The following is a 21,940-nucleotide window of genomic DNA, read 5'->3' on the forward strand; positions in this document are numbered from 1 at the left end:
CTTCGACTGTATCCACTGCAGCTGCATTTCTCAACCCTTTGTTCCTTTAAGGCATACCAGAGTTGTGATTCAAACTTTCGCAAGACACCTACATTTGATCTTTTTCCTAGAGGCAAATAAAGCAACCACATAAAGTATGTACATACAATACATTTTTTAAATTATGGAACAACTACAAGAAACAAATTTTAAAAATTTGTTATGTGAGATTCTTGAATAGGAGCAATTATTTTTTATGTTCTAGAAATTTTATTTTTGGAAGATTAGAAGACATTAAAAGTCTCATAACACACCTGACATGTATTTGCAACACACCAGTGTCTCTTTCAGAGACTGTGATCATGTATGCGTGAGTTGTGTTTGTGTGAGTGTGTGTATGATGTCTAATTCTGACAAAAGCCTGGATGGCCAAAAGCTAATTGTGTGACAGTCTTTTTGTTGTGCCTTTGTGACTCAGCATCTTTGCTATCTGGTGAGCAGCAACTATTCTTTTCATTGTATTGTACACATCCGCAGCTTTGCACATAACAGAGCTTTCTGCCCATCTGCTAACCCTCAGCAGGAAATACATTCAAAGGAACATTGTTCATTAATGTTAAGCACAGTTCCAATTAACTTCTCTGACATTTGATAAGGATGTATGAAACATGAATAAATGTCAGCCAGTGATAAAATGTGAAAGTGCACTTAATGCTTAAAGCAAATGTTCTTTCATTATGAAGAGAAGTCATGAGTATCTCTTTTTTTGTTATTTTCATTACATATCACTTGCAAAGTATCTCTCCACAGGCAAAATTGTCACTAGGGAGTATTAATGAACAATCTGAAGGATGTTCTTCAGGGGCGAGTCTAGAAGTCGGTCATGGGAGGGAATGGAATATCACTAAATTAAAGGAGAGTTTGGGTCCTCTATGGACAAATTGGTAAAATTTAGTTTTGCTTAAAGTAGTTTTTGGTAACTGTTTTGGAGTTCAGGGTAAAAAAGGTCTTTTAATAAATAATTCTGATTTCTGAAGTCATTTTATCCAGTGTAATATGATACTCCATGGGGGGGGGGGGGGGGGGGCTATAGCCCCCTCCACCCCCCCCCCCCCTTACCACCACCCCTGATGTACTTACAGCTTAAAGGTCAGCACATTGCCAAGAAGAAAGTTCTGTCACAATAACACATCATCACACATATCATTTGATTTTTGAAGTAAAACTGTGTGACAGTTGCATCAAAACACTTCTGTATCTGCCATATCCATGAGAAGGCTGGCTAGATGATGTTTATGTCAAATAATACAGCTGAAGCTTTGATGGACACTTGTTTTGTGTTGTTGGATAGCTTTGATTTTATTGATGGTATTGAAAAGTGAAATGTTATCCACAGAAATGTGTTAATCTAAGGGTGAATTTGTTGAAACCTTATAAAAAAATATATCTTATATAAATCTTGAGTTTCTTTATCAGTCTGAGAAGTTTTTTAAGGTTTCTTAGGGCTGTTTTCCGCACCTGAATGTCATGTAGTTCACTCATTGTTACATGTAAATATTACTGTACATTCCACTGAGTTCCAGCACAACCAGTAATAAGATTTCCTGTTCTGGTTCCAGACAGCATCAGGGAGAGCCCAGCCTTTTCCTGTTATGGTTTATATACATGGTGGAGATTTTACCAGTGGTGCCTCAAACTTATTTCCTGCTCATATGATGGCTGGTTTTTATGAAGTGGTTGTAGTGACTATAAATTACAGACTGGGAGCTTTAGGTGAGACAATCTTAAATATTTAATTCAGGCTGTAAGTTAATAATTTTATTAACCACTCAATTTGTTTTAGTGTTACATTTAGTACATAATTGGGTTTTACTAGTTATGTAATTGCCCTTTTCCTCTTATTGTGTCTATATTCCTTCTTTTTAATGCCATCCCTTTGTGGGGAAACAGCATTTTGCATTAGACATAGAAGTTGTATATAGTTGGTGGAGCAGTAATGAGAGAAGCAGTACAGACAAACTGAACTGGCAGAAGATCTATTATTCATCTGACAAAGAATCATATCTGTTCCACAGAACTTTCATAAGAAGCCTACATTAACATTTGTTTTTACTTATAAGTCAATTCTTGCAACAAAGCAACTTGAAAGATAACATTTATGTTTTCTGTTTAAAGGTTTCTTGAGCACAGGAGATGAAAACTCACCTGGGAACTATGGTATCCTAGATCAAGCAATGGCTCTAAATTGGATAAATGACAATATCAGGTTCTTCAATGGAGATTCTAAATCAATCACTCTGTTTGGACCTGGAGCAGGGGCAGCATCAGCAGGATTGCTTATGGTGGCACCCCGCACAAGAAACCTAATCAGCAAAGTGATTGCACAGGTAACCAATCCTAGTTAGTTTTATGTAGGCAAGTGTCCATTCAAAGAATTGCTTGTGAGGTAATGTTTTTCACACAACATTGTTTCTTGATCTTATTGGTATTATTTATGTTGGCCTGCACTATACAAGAAGTTAATAGTTCATTACAGTGAACCAAAAGTAAAACATTCATCTTTTAAAATCAGTAACCCATATCATACTTCGTATTGTGGCAAGAAAGAACTTATAAAATTATTTAAAATCATTGCACTCCTAGCATATTACCCATGAATTTTTAAATGTGTGTTCTGTTGGTATCAACACTGTAGTATGTATTAAGACTGAAAATGAGGTCTTTTTTTGTATAGAGTGGCTCTGCATTGGCTGACTGGGCATTCACCATAGACAAATACAGAGCACAAAACACAAGCCGAGTATATGCCCAGCACATAGGATGCAGCATTGAAACATCATGGAAACTGGTCAATTGTTTGAAACAGGGGCGCTCCTACATTGATCTTGGAAACAGCAAGTTCCAGGTATAATGCAGCTTGTTATTCAGAAAAAAGTGAATTTTCTTTCAGTGGTCTAAATAGAATTCTCTATTTTTTTTAGCCTCAGGTTGGTACCTTCCCTTGGGCACCGGTATTGGATACTAATTTTACTATGCCTGGTGACAGCTGGTATGAGGGTTGGAAAGAAAGAGATTGGAGATTTCTCTCAGAAACACCTGAGTCTTTAATCAAAAGAGGTGAATTCAATAAAGGTTTAAGCTACATGACTGGTGTTACAACCCAAGAAGCAGCATACATGATATGTAAGTGAACCAATACAACATTTTGTAAGCCCAAAATACTATAACCCAAAAACAGACTAACAGTACACAATAGAGAAGAATAGCAAATAAATGCACTTTACTGAAATTTGGAAAAATGAAACAACATTCTTCAAAACACAAATAACAAAGTACCTCAAACATGAACTTTTAAAATTCATCAGGTGCAAAGGACAATGGACAATGGTCATGAGGAGGGAACTGCTAAGTGTTGAGAAAGTCTATATACATTCTGTTCTGATGCAGAAGCAACACTACACTGAGAATTGCATTGAGGCTTTCGTTTAATATCCATAATCGGTACACCTGACACTGAGATTGTGATAACTAAACAAATTTTAGTGTCACAATAGGAACTCATTAGTATTGCTGTGGGTAAGGCTTATATGCCACATAAAATAATGAACACAAAATTTAAGTATATAGGATTACCTTTGTATTTATAGCTACATAAATACCCATTTGTAAACAATATAGGATAACTCGACAGTGAGAGTAACTCCAAAGGTAAACTTTGAAGCAATGGTAATACACACTACATTCGATTACTGGATCAATTATTTATACAGGCTCCCTCCCCCACCCCCATCCCTCTCCCCGCCCCACACCAGCCCCAGCCCTTAATAGTGCAGAGCACCTGGAGTGTAAAAGAATTTAAAGTTTATATTCACTGGCTGGCTCTCCCAATTGCAACATCAGAAAGAGCTGGTGTACAGTGGTAGGAGTGGTCATGTTTGGTTCATGGGTGTGACAGAGTGTGAACATTGTTAAAAGCAGCTTGGCAGAGCTTTAACAAAATGTAGGGCCTTGGTTTCTGCTGGGAGACATCACACCATTGTGTTAACTTGGTGCCTGACAATGGGATCTGGGTGAGTCACAGTCCTGTGGAGGAGTTGGCCAATAAATGCTGTAGTCATATATTTGCAGTCTCAGTGGTGGTGAGTTCTTTGTAGTCCATGGTTTTTGCCAAACCACAGGTGCAGGAAAAGTAATTGGAATTGTTTTTTACTGCCCCTTATACGTGTTGCACATCCATTGTGAACAGCTTCATTAAAATGCAAGCAGTTCTCTGTAATACATGCTCCACCACTACTATGCTAGTTACAACTTTTTGGGAAAAAATCCTACAGTTACTAATTTTTGTTGACCTGTTGGTGCAGGACTGCACCAATTGCTGCTGACTAGTGCCTGTGACTTGTCAGCAGTGTAGATGGCACTGAGTGAGCAAGGAGCACTGCACTAGTTCGGCGAACCTGAAGTTCATGGTTTTGTGCATTACGGTGCTTACTGTCTGAAATGCCTGTGATACCAGCAAACATTAATTAAGTTGCCTCCAGGGTGCTTGTAATTTTGGAGTTGTTGCACTGTGGTGTGTCAGAATCACATCTGTTTAATACATCCTTCCGTTGCTAGTGTGACCAAACTTATCCTGCCAGCACCTCAACTGTGGCGCATAAACTCTGGAGCTCTTTGGATGTGCTCAGTGGGCGTAAGTCATGATAGCAACACTCTGCTGTTTTCTCTTTGGGCATGTTCAGTGTCTGCCAGATGGAGTCAGCTGATGACATCATGGCAACTGATTTTGGCATCTGCAGTCTGGTGTGCATAATATCGACCACTTGTTTATTGGTTGATCTTTGTGCACTAGCACTGCTACTTGCACTTGTGCTTGTGATGGTAGTTGCTATTGCCAAATATGTAACAACACATCACCCGAAACTGTAAATGTGTTTATCATACCTTATAGGGGCTCCCAAGATTCTGAAGGGGTTTTGTTTTGTCATTTTGTTTTTCTACATAAACTATGTGTTTAAGTTTGACTGGGCAATTTGATGCAGCAAGAAATTAATTCAGCTTTTAAAGCAAGACGAAGATTATGAAGTGGTGGTTGCATAATAACGTCCGGCACCAATGCTATCATCCGCTGGTCTCAATTGCTGATGACTAGCATAAATTGCTCGTAATCTCTGGTAACTTGTTGGTGCAAAAAATATTTTCCCTGACTGTGAATCAAATTTGTGGTTGGTTGGGAATAAATGGTAGGGCTCGTAACTGCAAACACAGCATGCAAGAACTGCTTGAACCAGTGGGTGGACATTTGCTCCTGAGTGTGTGTGCAGTGCAGAAGAAATCATCAGAACAGTCAACATTCTCAAATCTGACATCATTTTACCTTCTCGCATAGTGGAAAGATCAAATGCCCTTTGGTGTGTAGTTCTTATTTTCATTTCATTTGTTGAATCAACACGGGGTTTTGTACTGTTTTAAAATACCAGTTCTTTGCATTGTACTGTGTTCACTTTTTGCATTGCAAGAAGAGAGAGCTCCAAATCTTTTATGGCAAATTCATTGAATCTCATTTTTGATGGCACACCACTGATTGTGAGTGCCTTCCATTTTTGTGGCACTGTATTTAGCTGTCTCAAAAATAAATTATCCACACTTTATAATTGTTTCTGTAGTGTCAGGGTCACCAGTTGTATGGTAAGGCTTATACAACACACAAAATAATGTACTCATATTTAAGAGCACAGAATTACTATTTACTTCCAACTACACAAATACCAGGTTGTAAATGGCATAGGATAACTTGACACTGAGAGGAACTTAGTTGTACCACACTCTACAGTCAGTTGTTGGATAAGTTATACCCACATCACTTCATAGGGGAAAAAGAACTGTATCTCCTTGGTAAAATGCCTTTTACCCTTTTATCTTGGCAGTAAATCACTAACTATGATTAAATATATCCTGACAGTTATTAGGAGCCCATTTTGTGTACAAACTAAGATTATTAAGGGTGTGCTTTTGGGAGTACAACTGAGTTGTAGATTCAGTTTTTATGCACATTTTAGAGATGCTCCTCTTCTTTCATGTCACTATTTCCATTGCTCTTCTTATGAACTAAAGTTGGGATGGTTGCAGAGAAATGGAAATTTCTGATGGCTTCTCAGAAGTTTGAAACATCCCGTCCCCCTTCCCCCCTCATCTCTCCCCCCAGCCCGCTTGCTCTTATGCTTACGTGGCTTCTTTTATTCTCTCTCTCTCTATCTCAGTCTTTCCAATCATTTCCTCATCCTGTTCAGTACATGCCATCAAGATTTGGTATATGTCAAGCATTAAAGCAACAAAAGGTTTCAAAATGTCCTGTGATGTGGTATGGAATTTCTCATTGTCTATTTAAAAATTCATAAAATAAAATAAATAGAATAGTGAGCTACCTGCAGCTATCTTTCATGCCAGTAGAATGTTCTATTACTGGACATTCAATAAACATTTACAGAAATGACATGAAATAATGAACACATGGGATTTATTTAAGTACTTACTTACTGTGATAGTTACAAAGAAAAGAATCTTGAAATGGAATTAGCAGCAAATATAGATATAAATTTTCACTTCTGACAAACACTTAACATGCATGAACAGAACCTGAAAGAAGAATTCCTTCACAGTCTGATTTTTCCCAACATTTTTTGCTCTTTTCTCACATAAAGCAAACTCTGATTCGGGTAACTAGTGGTTCTCTCTAGGTAAGTATCAAGCTTTCTGTTTTATTTAGACATACTTACTGTAACCTTTATGCAGCAGGTTTCTCTGGAGACTTGAATATCATTTTGTAATTGTGAGGAATAACACTGCAAGTGAAGAATGCATTTTTTCACCACTTTTTTGTGTCAGGCACAATATTTCAAGATTCTGTTTAATTATAATTAATAAGTCAGAAAAGACTATTCATAAAACTGACATGTATAATGTGTTGTTTTTACTTTCTAATATTTATTTCTTGACAATAATAATTCATTTTCACCTCATGTTTTCAGATGATAATGACACTTTAGCACCTTACTATACTGTGGACAATCAATTCTTTGATCAAAAAATAAGAGAGTTGGTTTTTCGTTATAACTACACTTTAAATCCTGAAGGGATATATCAAGCAATTAAGTACATGTACACCTATTGGCCTGAACCTAACAACACCAATTATATCCGTGATCGCTATATTGATGTAAGTACTTGTCTTATATATTATTAATTAATTCTTTCTTTTGAAAATAACTAAAAATTAATATAGATGTGATAACAAGAGATATAAAATAGACATTAGTAGTTAAAGGGCTTTTGTATGACTCAAATGAAAATTAATTGTAAAAATGAATTGGAAAAAGACTAAGATACAAACATTTAATGTATATTTGATTTTTTCCATCATTAAACTTTTATGACCTGCAGTAGATTTTTGAAAAGAAAGCAAAGCTCACAATTTTAACAACACTAGAAATCTAGAAAGGATAATATAACAAAAATGGAAATTTCTGGATCACAGCAATAAATAAAAATGAGGACAGGCAAACACTCATCTGTAGGAGAGTTATGTAAAATTTTACACAGTGTATATTAGTTCATAAAAGTTAGAGCAGCAAAGACAAGCTGCAGGCTGGTAGATTTTAACTGAGGACACTGATAGCAATGGTCACGAGAGAATAGGTAAAGGAAGAGAAACATACTAGGACACAGTTAACAAAGAGGGGAAAGAAAGTACCATCACTGACTCAGACAATAAAAGAGAAAGACTCAAAACTGGAAGAAGAATGGAGCATTGCAGTTGACAGGTAGTAAATGTTATGCACGAGGACAGACCATCACACTGTCTAGCCATCAGTCTATAGTGGTAAAGATAAAACCTATGACAAGTATTCATGCATTGGTACAAAACCAGTTTGAAAGCCGTAAAAGAAATGGGAACACTGCCAAGTCTGAGTCAACTGTAATAAAATAAATTGTGGCCGCACCATCAATTTTCAAACATTTAATACACTGTCCAGTCACATTAATGTGACCTTCTGTCAAAAGCCCGGATAACCAAGTTATGCAGCATGGACCACTGTGAGATGTGCAGTAAGAATGTCGATGAGCTTCTGGAAGATACCAAAAGGTATGCGGAGCCAAGCCAATTCCAGTGCTGTGACAAGCAACACTGGGTTTCTCGGTTGCAGATCTGTGGCACAAACAACCTGATCGAGGTGGTCCCACAGATTCTTGAATGAGTTTAAATCTGGGGAGTTTAATGGCTAGCAGAGCACGTAAACTTATCCAGGTGCCCTTCGAACCACTCACATGCTCTGTGAGCTGTGTGACATGTTGCGCTGTCCTGCTGGTAGACGCCATCCTGCCGAGGAGAAACAAACTGCATGTAGGGGCATGCACAGTCCCCAAGGATGTGTACACACTTGTGTTGATACAGTGTACCATCCAGAATGATGAGATCTTCCACAGAGTGGCACAAAAACATTCCCCAGACCATTAACATTTTTGCAGGGTGTTAGCTTTCCGAAGTTTCACACCATACATCCCAACATTGGTCCGATGAAGCATAAAACGTGATTCATCAGAAAAGGCTGCCTGTTGCCACTCAGTGGACATCCAGCTGTGGAACTGGCAAGCAAATTCCAGCCTTCATCATCGATGAATAGCAGTCAGCATGGATGCATGAACCATGCACTTGCTGTGGATGCCCCAGACACAGCAACATTCACCTAATGGTCGTTGAGGAGACACTGTTGGTAGTCCCTCGGTTCATCTGGGCAGTCAGTTGCTCAACAGTTGCATGTCTATTAGCCCATGCATATTACCGCAACTATTATTCAACCCTGTCACCTATGGCCCGTGGGCACCATGGTTCCTCAGTGCCAATTTTGGATAGTGCCATTTAGCCATGCATGGTATACTTTAAGCACAGTAACATGCAGTTTGTAAACTTTGCCTTTCATAAATACTTAGAAATACTTCCACCCTTGGCCTAAAAGCCAATGATCATGCCCTTTGAACATCAGATAAATTGCTCCGTTTATACATTATAACAATGACTGCCCTGCTTTCTGTATCCCTCTCCAATGTGCTTACTATACTCCACTGCTAGTGCTGCCACCTGCTATGTGTGACTGGTTATTGCACACTGACATCAAATGCAGGTGGTGGCCACCTTAATCTGACAGGCTCATGTATAATCAGCAGCTGAGTGCGTGTTGAGGTGGTGATTGTCAATGTGCACTCAGCTGCTCATTTTATTACCTATTTGATAACTGCCAGTGCTGTGATGATTTATTTTATTACAGTTGATTCACACTGGGCATTGTTCTCAGTTCTGATACTGGTTTTAACCTGTTTTTATATCTGTTTTATGTGTGACTTCCTGTCATAGGTTTTATCTTTGCTGGAGAGCATAGTGTCTGTCCTTGTGTATGACAACTATCACTTGACAATGGCATCATAACCAAAACTGGCCAATAGTGGATAGCAAACAACAGTTACAGTCAATGATAGAAATGTTGTCATTTCAGGCACATCTAGGATACTAATTAAATGAGACTCATATTGTGATTATTATGAGATGAGAGGTACTTGATGTCTTATGTGAGGTCCCAGGCTGCATGCACATTGGAGAGCCAATGAAGCAAGCAAAGTGTATAGTAGTCTGGCTGCAGTCATGCTAACTAAGCCTATCAAGCACTGACATGTTCAAAAATATGGATGTTGCAGGTGTAACACACATAAGCATTCATGGTTCTAGTTTTCACTATTCATGCCATGATGGATTAACCTGAAATAATGAAGATTCAACAGTAGAAGTAATTACATAAGTTTATGTTTCACATCCTCCACATGCACCAAAACTTCTGGAGGACTTGGAGCTAAGTGGAAGTCTTCCTGAACATGTTTAAATGGTTCAAATGGCTCTGAGCACTATGGGACTTAATGTCTGAGGTCATCAGCCCCCTAGAACTTAGAACTACTTAAACCTAACTAACCTAAAGACATCTCACACACCCATGTCCAAGGCAGGATTCAACCTGTGATCGTAGCAGTCGCGCAGTTCTGGACTGAAGCGCCTAGAACTGCCCGGCCACCGCGTCCAGCTCCTGCACATGTCAAAATTATATTTTGTACCATTCAGGCTGAAATCGAAAGATATACCAAGATCTTCACTGTCTTCCAATATGGATTTCAGATACTATCAAAAAGAATGAGAGCCTATTCTTCATAGAGTTCAGACCTAAGTAATTTCTGGTAGAATGCTAAAATTATTTGGGACTTCTTTGCATTCAGTATAAGTTCTTGGTTTTGAATCCATCTGACTAATGAATGCAGACTGTAATTCATCTTCAAGCCTAGCACATAACACTTTGTAGCTATCACCCATAAAAACATAGATGCTGCTAGCCCAGCCAAAAGTCCAGTTTTTGTGATTTTATGGGTATGTTTCCTCAGGGTTTCCTTTTTTCCTTTCCATATTCTATGAATCGCTGCTACTCTGGGGTTCTCAGTCAATATTGTAGTTGCCAAAGATTGGGCCAGTAGATAGTGCAGGCATGCTGGAAAAAGATACTTTTTTCTTTTTTTTCAGTCTTGCCAGTGATAAGCTTTTGCCATTTCAGCTCAGTTATTCATCATGGTGAAGCATGGTCTGACCACTGATGAAATTCTCATGATTTTGAAGCGAGTGACATCAGTTTTTGTAAAGGGAAACACCTAACAACAATGCAGTGTACGTCAACCATCTGTGGTGATCTTGTAGGGAGCAGAGATATCAAACCACAGCCCCATAAATCGGAACTCACCAGACTAATTACCAGCTCATTGATGTTGCAGCACAGTCCCATTTCTTGGGCCTTTTTTTGATGAAAAGCTGACATGGCTGCCCCATATTCACCACCTGAGGATGACATGCACGCAGAAACTTAGTACTCTCTGCTTCCTGGCCCACATACCTTGGGGTGCAGACCATGCTACTCCTCTCCATCTTTACCATGCTCTGGTCTTGTCCAAACTAGATTATGGAAGTCTGGTTTATGACTCAGCGGCTCCTTCCACCCCGAAAATACTTGATCCTATTCACCATTGTGGGGTACAACTGGCTAATGGTGCCTTTCGCACTAGTCCCGTTGGCAATCTCCTCACAAAAGTGGGGATTTCCCCTCTGCAGATACAATGAAGCCAACTCCTGGTTTCTTACGCAATCGCCATTCACAGATTCCCTGACCATCCCGTATACTCTGCCCTCTTTGCAAGCGAGGGACATCTCCCTCCTGATCACTGCCACAGGTGGGATTGCCGATTGGAATACGTCTCATTTCCCTCTGTCAGGATCTCCATCTCCATTCACTGAAATGTGCCCCGTGTATTTCCTCTCACATCCCCCCTTGTATGGTGCCTAGACCATAGATTAGGATTGACCTATTCTAGGGTACTATGTTCTCTGTCGTCCAGCATCTTGTACATTCCATCCTTGCAGAGTTCCAGGATACTACCATCTGACGGTTCTAAGATGATAGGTAAAGTAGGATATGCTTTCACATCTCCTAATAGCTTAGAACAGTATTTATTGCTGGAATCATGTAGTGTGTTCACAGTAGAGCTGCTAGCTATTACCAGTGTGCTCAACTTTGTTACTCGAGCCTCCTTCCACAGTGTCTTAATATGTATTGACTCATTGAGCAGCCTGCTACTCTCATCATCCTTTGGTCTCTGCTATCCATGACCTTTCCTCCTCATTTGGCTGTGCCACCTGCTCAGTTGCCTTCCTCTGAGTCCCAAGTCATATGGGTATCAGGGAATGAACTGGCTGACCATTTGGCTAAATAAGCTGATACTCACCCTCGATTCCCTTTCATGACTCCAGCTGTGGATATGCAGATCTATGTCAAATCTCTCTGTGCCCTAAAGTGGGATGACATCTGGCGTGCTACTGCTCTCAGTAATAAACTCCGCACAATCAAGGAGGCTACTACGCTTTGGTGCCCTTCCTTCCACTCCTCTTGGAAGGAGACCAGTGCTTTATGCCATCTACGCATTGGTCATACCAAGTTCACCCATTGTTTCTCCTGTGTAACAAACCACCCCGACAATATGGTTGTGGAGCCAGACTGACGGTATCCTTTACTCCGGTAGTAGATGCAGTGTGGTTCTGGTTGGGGCCCCTCTTCACATTTTATTAGTCTGGGGTCCTATGACCACTCCCCCATGGAAAAACCTCACTTATTTTCCAGTTTTAGATTTGGTCTAACCTTTTATGCCTTTACTGTGTGTGTTGTTACTTCCTTGTTTTATAGTTTGACTCCCCTAATGGGATCCATCCACTTTTAGTGGACCCTCTTTCTTCTGTAAGTAACTTTGGAATCATGGGCCTGATGATCTCGCCATTTGGTCCCATAAACCCTCCCGAACAATCAATCAATCTCAAAATTTGTCAGTGAAAAATGCTAAACTTGTCTGGAAATTGGGGAATATCAGGGAATTTCACTTGGGGAAATTTGTGGCAACCCTGATACCAATCTAAAAAGCTGTGCAATGATTCCAGCAGAGTTTGTACATGACACTGCTGCTTTCACAGGTGGTCCAACCTCTGATGAGATAGGATAAGCCTGTGACTGGGCTGGAATAGGGAGTGCTGGTTGGGTGGATTGGTTAGGTCTTGCACCTGGCTCTTCCACTGGGATACGATTCTTGCAGCAAGAGGTTGGGAGTGGGAGTGGCATAGGGACAGACTAGAATTTGTGGAGGTTGAGTGGGTAACAGGACACCACTTTAGGAGGGGCGAGAAGGTTCTTAGGAAGGATGTCCCTCATTTTAGGACACGATGATAGGTAAAGCCCTGATGAAAGATATGGATTATTTGTTCCAATCTGGGGTGATACTGAATGATGAAGGGGGCACTTCTTTGTAGCTGGTTCTTGGTTGTGGTGGGAAGATTGGGATGAGAGGAAATCACACAGACAATCTGTTTATCAACCAGGTCTGGGGGATAGTGCCTTTCTGTAGAGGCTTTGGTAAGACCCCACAGCATAATGGGCAAATTCTTGTCATCTCCCCCATGTGGCCAGGCTGAATGGAAGGGAATTTTTGGTGTGGAAAGGATAACATGTAATGAAGGTGCTGTTGGTGTTTGGTGGGTTAATGTGGACATAGGTGTGGATGGAGTCATCACAGAGGAGGAGGTCAACATCCAAGTAGGTGGCACACTGGGTTGAGGAGGACAGAGTGAAGCAGATGGGAGAGAAGGTATTGATGTTGTTAGAGAATGAAGGTGGGGTGTCTTGACCCTGAGTCAAAATCATGAAAATAAGTATGCTGAGGATGTCACCAAAACCTTCACAGACAGGTGTTATTCCCCAGATCTAGTCCACAAACAGATCTCCAGTGCCATTTCCTCTCACATCCCAACTCTCGCACCATTTCCAAGAACGAGCTGCAAAGGAGTGCCCCTTTCATCACCTAACAGCACCACAGACTAGAAGAAATGAACCACATTCTTCATCACACCTTTGATTACCTATCATCATGCCCTGAAATGAGGGACATTTTACCCAAGATCCTTCCTACCTCTCCAAAAGCAGTATTCCATCAGCCACCCAACCTCCATAGCATCGTAGTCCATCCCTATGCCAGTCCCAATCCCGACCCCTTGCCACAGGGACTATATTCCTGTGGAAGACTCAGGTGCAAGACTTGCCCAATCCACCCACCCACCACTTCCTATACCAGTCCTGTCACAGGCTTATCTTAACTCCATCAGAGGTTGGGCCAAAAGCAGCCATGTCATATACCAGCTCTGCTGTGATCATTGCACAGCTTTTTATATTGATGTGACTACCAACCATCTGTGCACAAGGATGAATAGCCACTGCCAAACTGTAGCCAAGACCAAAGTAGACCACCCTGTAGCACAATGTTCAACTGAACATAACATGCTTGATTTCAATGACTCCTTCACTACCCGAGCCATCTAGGTACTCCTGTCCACCACCAGCTTTTATGAACTGCACAGATGGGAGTTTCCTTACAACACATTCTCTGGTTCTGAAATTATCCTGGCCTTAACCTACAGTAACCTACTGTTCCCACATCTGCCACCCAACAGTTTCCATCCCTTCTGTCATATTTGCTTCCTCCCTATTCTTATATCCCTCTTTGTGTACTTCCCTCAGCCAATGACCCTACCCATTTTTCCACTTCTATCCTCCCCTTCTATTTAGCTCCTCATTCCCCCTCCCCCTCCCCTCCTTACCTCCCTAAATATAAGTTATCTTACACTAGCCAACACAATATGCAATTCACTTCTTCACAGAAAAAATGAGAACAAAAACTAAACTAAATCCTGTGCATACATTGAAACCACTACAGCTGCTGGCGTTTCTACTGGGCCCCACAGCTGCAACTGAACTTCTTCATTCTAACAACAGATCTGCAGAATAAATGTAGTTATAGTATTCTCACATTGGCAGCAGATATTGCACCCAATAATAAACAATGAAACCAGATACATTAGATTTACTTGTACAGACACTGCTTGCAGCACCAACAGACATTACTTTCAAAGATCAAACTCCTAAGAAGATTACAAAATTCACCAAGTAACTAAAAAGTTATAATTTTTTTGGTTGATGAAGGTGTTTCTATTGAAATATTAAAATCTTATAGTAACTTGATAGGACAACACTTAAGCTGTCTTTGTAATAAATCAGTGGCATGCAGCAGTTTCCTGATAAATTTAAATATACGGTAGTAACACATCTCTGTAAAACTGGAGATGAGAAAACCACCTCCGGTTATAGACCTACTCTTTCATAAAGAACCATTCACAGAAAAGGCAGTACAAGACCACATGAAGTAAGTCCTGCCAGAGCTAAATAAGAAATATTATCCTGTTCATATTTTTATGACCATGCCAAAGCTCTGGATTGTGTAGATCACAAAATTATATAAGCGTAATTTCATTATATAAGTGTAATTTCAGCAGCAGCAAGGTCTTGTTTACTGATACACTAAACAAAACACTGTATAAAATAGTCAGAATCCAGAAAACCATGTAAAATATTCAGAATCCAGCTGGAAAAGAAAGTTGAAATTAAGTCAATGCATAGATAAATTAAACAATAAGCTCAATGCAGTATGTTTTCCCTTAGAACCATCTCTCATTGTGTTGATCTAAGAACAACAGTTTTGGCTTATTCTGGATATTTTCTCTCTGTGTTTTCTTTTAGAATTACCGTCTGTGGCAGTGCACTTAATGTAAATAAAATTGATTTTAGAGAAGTTTTGTCCATTTGATAAATGTTAACATTTCTTGTTCAGGAAATATATTGCAATATGCAATGATTTATGATTCTGGATTTAAAATCACTGCAAACTCGTAATGACTCCTAAGGTATACAAATAAATGAGTAATGTAGCCTTCTGGCTACAAGAAATGGCTGAAATGACTTGTTCTTCTACACGATACAACTCTTTCTTTAAGTCATGTTGAAGTGAGAATAGAATAGATCTAGTTCTATTTGCCCTTAGGTCATAATTGCTTACTTGTTCTAAGAAAGTTTCAATTGAGGAGGCTCAGTGAACTGAAATGTCTCTTCATATTTAAGTTTGCTGTTTTTCTTCATGTGGTGTCAGTCTGTTGATCTAGTAGTAAAGTGCATAGCTGGCAACTGAAGTGTTATGGATCAAATCCCAGTCAGAGCTTGGAATTCTTACTTTGCCAGAAATGATGCCTTGTTCAGCTCCCACATTAAATTGTAGGTTCCCTTTACGTAGTAGAAACACTTGGGCAGGTTAGGAATCTGTATGCCACTGAAGTGATGTCCAATTGTAAGACTTGCACCAGACCACTGAACCACACAAAATTCTTGTTGTTACCTTCATATGATTGAAGACAATTTTGGTTCACCTCCACTTATGTATCCTGTCTATATTGCTTCTCACAATTTACTTTGCTAGTAATTTTTTAAACAGTGACTTCCAGATGCATTAACATAAGATTTAATATATTGTTTGTTTCCAGATGATGTCTGATTTTCTGTACAGAGCACCAACAGATAAAATAGTGAAGTTACTTGTTGACAGAAATGTACCCGTATATATTTATGTTTTAAACACAACAGTGGAGGCATTCAAACTTCCTCAGTGGAGAAAAGTACCTCATAATATAGAACACTACTTTCTAACAGGAGCACCTTTTATGGATGTTGGTGAGTACATAAAATGTGATAATTTTTGTTCGTTTTGACAAAAGACAAATTTCCTAATGCCCATCTTTGTTTAAAAAAGTTGTGAGGTCTCATTCTAACTTACCAGTACATATTTAATCAGTCAAGAGGACACTTGAGGTACAAACATTATGACAAAATGTGTTAATGTAGTAAGCAATACTTCCTTAGAAATGATAATGGAAAATCCTGAATAGAATGAGCAAAGACAGCTACTCACACTGCAAGAAGTCAGTGAGCAATAAGTACTCACACATACAAGAAGTTATGGAATATGGGGCTCATAGTAGATACATGTAGTGGCATGTTGCTCACTGGGGTACAAGGAAGTGAAGTTTGAGGGTGTAAGAAGTGACAGACCAGTGAGAAAATGCTGTGACTGAGACTCTACACACCTATAAATGTAATTGAAGTGATGGATATGTATGAAGCTGGTGAGGGAGAGGAGTGAGATCAGAAAATGGTGTGCTGTAGGTGAAGGACAGGGACTAGTAGACATTGCATGCAGAAGGCAATTCTAAAAGATGACAGTTTTCCATAATTCCACATTTGTATAATTCTCAGAAGAAAGGAAAACTTAATGGCTGAGCTACTCAAGCATACCATTTGTGCTGATTAATATGTACTGGCATTGGATGAGTGTACTTACTCATGGACATAGTATGAGTGATGTAATTTACTTTGATGCAGTGCTGTTTGGTGGTAACATCCTCATAAACACCACACAATGATTGTGATGCTCTTAAATGACATCGTTCCTTACATGGACAACACTGCCACTGATGTGGTAGAATACAGAATTGACAGAAATAGAATAAAATGTGCAAGGTGGATGCATGGCATGTAATCAGATGATAAGAGTTATCGTGTGTGTTTCAGTGTGTATACATTTTCATGTTTGTGACATGTTATTACCTCTTGAATGTAAATATGTTTCAGATTTTTTTCTCCAAATCTGTGATGACCATATCACTTAGAATTGAGAAAGTAACATCAGCACCTCTCTACATTTTCTAATATGTGTAATGCATCCTTATTTTATGATATGTTCTACATCCTAAATGACATCTTCATTTTGTATCTATTGAACAAAATCTCCTTTTTGTGTCAGCTAGCCACTATGTTACCTGTCTCAGATGGTTCAATAAAAACTTCTTTCATCTTAAGCCCACCAATAACACTTATACTGTGATAGCTACCATCCTTTCCAGACCAAAAAAAAAAGCAAGAGATAACCATGAATTTTGACTCTCTTCTTCATGTGTAAATAATAGTGCAGTTAGTGAGAAATAGTTCCTACAATTGTTGTTGTAAATCATGCAAAAAAAACAATTAAATAAGGTTAAACTGTCAGCTTGCTGAAATTCAGTACATTTATTTTTAAGTAAGCTTCATCATTTGTTAGCAGTCCTGTTTTAATCTCTTTTGCATCGTCGATACAACAAATTATTTCCAATTTAGTCAGGAAAATAATAGTCCAGGGAAATTTTGCAGTATGTATAAATTGGTCATTTCCTACATTTGTTACTTAAAAATAAAAATAAACAAGAGAAGACTAAATTGCTTCAAAATGGACTTCTGTATCTCTGTTAAAACATTTTATGTAGTGTTATTTAATTTTCAAAAAATTACAAATACATGTGAACATTTCAGAATTCTTTCCAAGAAAACCACGCTTAGAACGCACCATGTGGACACCAAATGATCGAAATATGAGCCATTTCTTCATGAAAGCTTACACTAATTTTGCAAGATATGGGTGAGTTTACAAATGAAACATCTTCCATCACCATTGCGTCTGTGTTTTATTGAAGAACTAGAAAGTTAACTTGATCTCATTCTCTGCTGTAGTGGTAATTAAAGCATGTACAGGAAGCATATTTCACGAATAATATTTAGTAACATAACATTTAGCTAATTCTAAAACTTTAGTACATCATATGCACATGTTTCTTCTATAAATTATTCCAGCATCATGTCAGACATTTTTGTATTAAATAAAACCATGAAAAATGTGTAACAGGGATTTTTTGTTGATCAGCTTCTGCTAATTAAGTTTTATAGCAAATAAATCATCACAATAGACAATTGTGGAAATTACTGCAAATTAGTTGAAATGGTCAACAATGTGAAGATAACCTATGGTTTTTGATGTTGGCTGCTGTAAAGCAACCAGCTTAGATGGATATGGGTAGCCTTTGGTGCTATAGTAGTTGTGTTCATCACACCATGATTCTGGAGTAAGAGCAGTCAATCTTGAAACTCAAATCTTATATGCCACTAGTATAGGCGGAATTAGAACTGCATTTAGCAGCAGTAAAGTTAAGAACATGGTATATGACTGGTCATATCTTCCAGATCAGGTAAGAGGTTCAAAAATGCTGTAAGACTGCTACCTTTAGTAGCTACCAATGGCTTCACAGCTCTGGAGATGTAGACAAAAGTGTGCAGACAACATGAGTTCACGAACACTGAAAATACAGGGGAAAAAGTTCAATGTAATGTTAGGAGTAGCAAGGAGGTTGATAACCAAGAAGCTGTGCTGGAAGTAGTTGTGGGAACTTGAATTAGTACAGAACTGCCTGGGTACTGAATACCAGGTATACAAGAACCTCATTATTTCGCCCTCATTAATCCAGATTTGTGGTTTAGCTATATATATTCTCGTTTACACACACACACACACACACACACACACACACACACACACACACACACACACACACTCGCTCACTCACTTTCTCTTTGAAGCCATTTCACTCATGCACATTGAAAACACAGGAGCAAAATAACAATAATGGTACAGTTTCTTAGCACTGTAAGGAGAAGACCCATGCTGACTTAAGTAATGGTACCTGGAAGCAAGACCGAGTGAGGTGGTGCAGTGGTTAGAACACTGGACTCGCATTCGGGAGGACAACGGTTCAATCCCGCGTCCGGCCATCCTGATTTAGGTTTTCCGTGATTTCCCTAGATCACTCCAGGCAAATGCCGGGATGGTTCCTTTGAAAGGGCATGGCCGATTTCCTTCCCCATCCTTCCCTAATCCGAGCTTGTGCTCTGTCTCTAATGACCTAGTTGTCGACGGGACGTTAAACAGTAATCTCCTCCTCCTCCTCCTCCTCCTCTGGAAGCAAGGGTGTTATGATCTCTATGCTACTTGCAGTGCCAACAACATAACAGCTGTATATATGTCATACCATACCACGTGTGTGTGTGTGTGTGTGTGTGTGTGTGTGTGTGTGTGTGTGTGTGTGTGTAAAATGGAAAATCCAAGATGGAATGTAACAATGTAATGAAAAAGATAGTTGCTACTCACCATATAGCGGAGATGCTGGTTCACAGAAAGGCACAATAGAAAGTTTTTGTTCCTTTACCACATGGCGCCCTGCTCATCACTATTGACCTAACACCCCAAATTCCCATGGCCTTACTATTATTGAACACTGCCTATCCCAACACCTGACAGATTCCAAATCAATTACCTCCTACCTGGTCACCATGACCATCTGTGTCCTCACCCACAATAACTTCTCCTTTGAAGGTGTCACCTGCAAACAAGTCCCTGGTATGGCAATGGGCACCCACATGGCACCATCTTATGCCAACCTGTTCATGGGCCATCTAGAGGAATCCTTCATAACCACCCAGAACCCTCACTTGATTCAGATTCATCAATGGCATCTTCATGATTTGGATTGAGGGTAAGGACACCCTATTCAATTTCTTCCAGAACCCAACACCTTCTCCCCCATTCACTTCACCTGGTCCTCCCAATCCCACAAGCCACCTTCCTTGATGTTGAGCTCCACTTCAAAGATTCCTATGTAAGTACGTCCATTAATATCAAACCTAACAACCACCAGCAATATCTCCACTTTGACAGCTGCCACCCATTCCATACCAAGAAGTTCCTTCCATACAGCCTATCCACCCATGGCTGTCACATCTGTAGTGACAAGTATTCTTTCTTGAAATATACCAAGGGTCTCACTGAGACCTTCAGAGACTATAATTACCCACCGAACCTTGATCAGGAACAGATCTCCCATGCTTTATCTCTCCAGCCACACACCACCTATCGAAGTCCCACTGTCTATCTGCAGAGGATCATTCTCCTTCTGACTCAGTACGACCCAGGACTGAAGCAATTACATCATTATCCACCAGGGTTTCGTGTACATCTTGTCATGCTGTGGAATAAGGAATGTCCTCCCACAGTGGTATTTCTACTGCCCACCAAACCTACACAACCTCCTTGTCCATCCCTATTCAGCTGCTCCTCACAACCCCTTGACTCATGGCTCATGTCCTGTAATAGAACTAGATACAAGACCATATATCCTTCCACCACCACCTACTCCTGTCCAGTCACACATCACCTATGCTGTCAAAGGCAGGGTTACCTGTGACACCAGTCACATGATCTACAAACTAAATAGCAACCACTGTGCTGCATTCTATGTGGGCCTGGCAGCCAACAATCTGTCTGTCCACATGAATGGCAACCAACAAACTGTGTCCAAGAAACTACAGGATTGCCCTGTTGCTGAGCACACAACCCAACACAATGCCCTTCATTTCAATGACTGTTGTACAGCCTGTGCCATCTGGATCCTTCCCAGCAACACCAGCTTTTCTGAATTGCACAGGTGGGAATGCTCCCTCCAATATAACCTATGTTCCCCTAACCCTCCTGGTCTCAACCTTCATTACCGGTCTAGCCTCTTCCCTGTTCCCATTCCAGTACTATACAGTCCTCATTCCACCAATGCACACAGTCTTTTTACTTCTCTTGTTTTCCACTACCCCGCCTCTCCCTCAACCTGTGTCTTACCTCCTGACTGCACATAGATGCCCTGCTCTTCACCTCATCCCTGTACACTCCTAGCAGCACTTAACCAACCCCCATCCTTACCATGATATCTCTCCCCCTCCCTGCCCCAGCTGCCAGAGACTGTGGTCATGCATGTGTGAGTTTCGTTTGCATGAGTGTGTGTGTGTGTGTGTGTGTGTGTGTGTGTGTGTGTGTGTGTGCGTGTGTGTGTGTTTTGCCTAATTTTGACAAAGGCCTTGTTGGCCAAAAGCTAACTTCCTAACAGTCGTTTCATTGTGCCTTTCTGTGACGGACATCTCCACTATGTAGTGAGTAGCAACTATCCTTTTCATTACACACACACACACACACACACACACACACACACACAGTTGGTTGTTGGTATGGTTGTTACGTCATAGGCACTGCATGTAGCATAGATCCTCCAGCTACCATTACTACAGTCAGTATGGGTATGTTACTTACAGTGCTAAAAAGCTGTACTATTATCGTTCTTTTGATCCCAGGTTTTCAGGGTATATGAGTGAAATGGCTTCAAAGACAAAGTAACCTGTTGTTTCAGTGGACAAAAAGTTGGAAGCACTACACAAAACAGACAAACAGGAACTGCTAAAGAACATAGCTTCAGATGGTGGTGCATGGACATCACCTTTCCAGACTGGAAGGAGAACTGAAAAGAACTTAAGGATCCTGCATCAAAATGATGACTAAAGATCAATTGCAGAACTGTGGAACAATAAAGAAAATAATAAGTTAAACACCAGGTGAAGCATTATTCATTTAGTACAGAGAGAAAAGAGAACATGGTGTTAAGAAAAAGGTTCTAAACTTTAACAGCAAGCTATCCATTGGTAATCCTAACTTCACAACCACCCAAGGT

The 21,940-nt window shown here is 39.9% G+C and overlaps 1 protein-coding gene across 2 annotated transcripts in view; it reads left to right on the top strand.

Annotated features, from left to right (window-relative positions):
* The window catches only part of LOC126344570 (cholinesterase), a 151,310-nt gene that overhangs the window by 95,857 nt on the left and 33,513 nt on the right, over nt 1–21,940 (top strand). For both annotated transcript variants that reach the window (XM_050002030.1, XM_050002029.1), the window contains exons 4-10: nt 1,599–1,752; nt 2,155–2,366; nt 2,714–2,884; nt 2,961–3,162; nt 7,005–7,192; nt 16,019–16,205; nt 17,877–17,982. In XM_050002030.1, coding sequence (XP_049857987.1) covers nt 1,599–1,752; nt 2,155–2,366; nt 2,714–2,884; nt 2,961–3,162; nt 7,005–7,192; nt 16,019–16,205; nt 17,877–17,982 — 1,220 coding nt within the window. The remainder of the gene's footprint in view (nt 1–1,598; nt 1,753–2,154; nt 2,367–2,713; nt 2,885–2,960; nt 3,163–7,004; nt 7,193–16,018; nt 16,206–17,876; nt 17,983–21,940) is intronic.

The sequence above is a fragment of the Schistocerca gregaria genome, chromosome 1 (genome assembly GCF_023897955.1).
Source record: "Schistocerca gregaria isolate iqSchGreg1 chromosome 1, iqSchGreg1.2, whole genome shotgun sequence".
Lineage (NCBI taxonomy): Eukaryota > Metazoa > Arthropoda > Insecta > Orthoptera > Acrididae > Schistocerca > Schistocerca gregaria.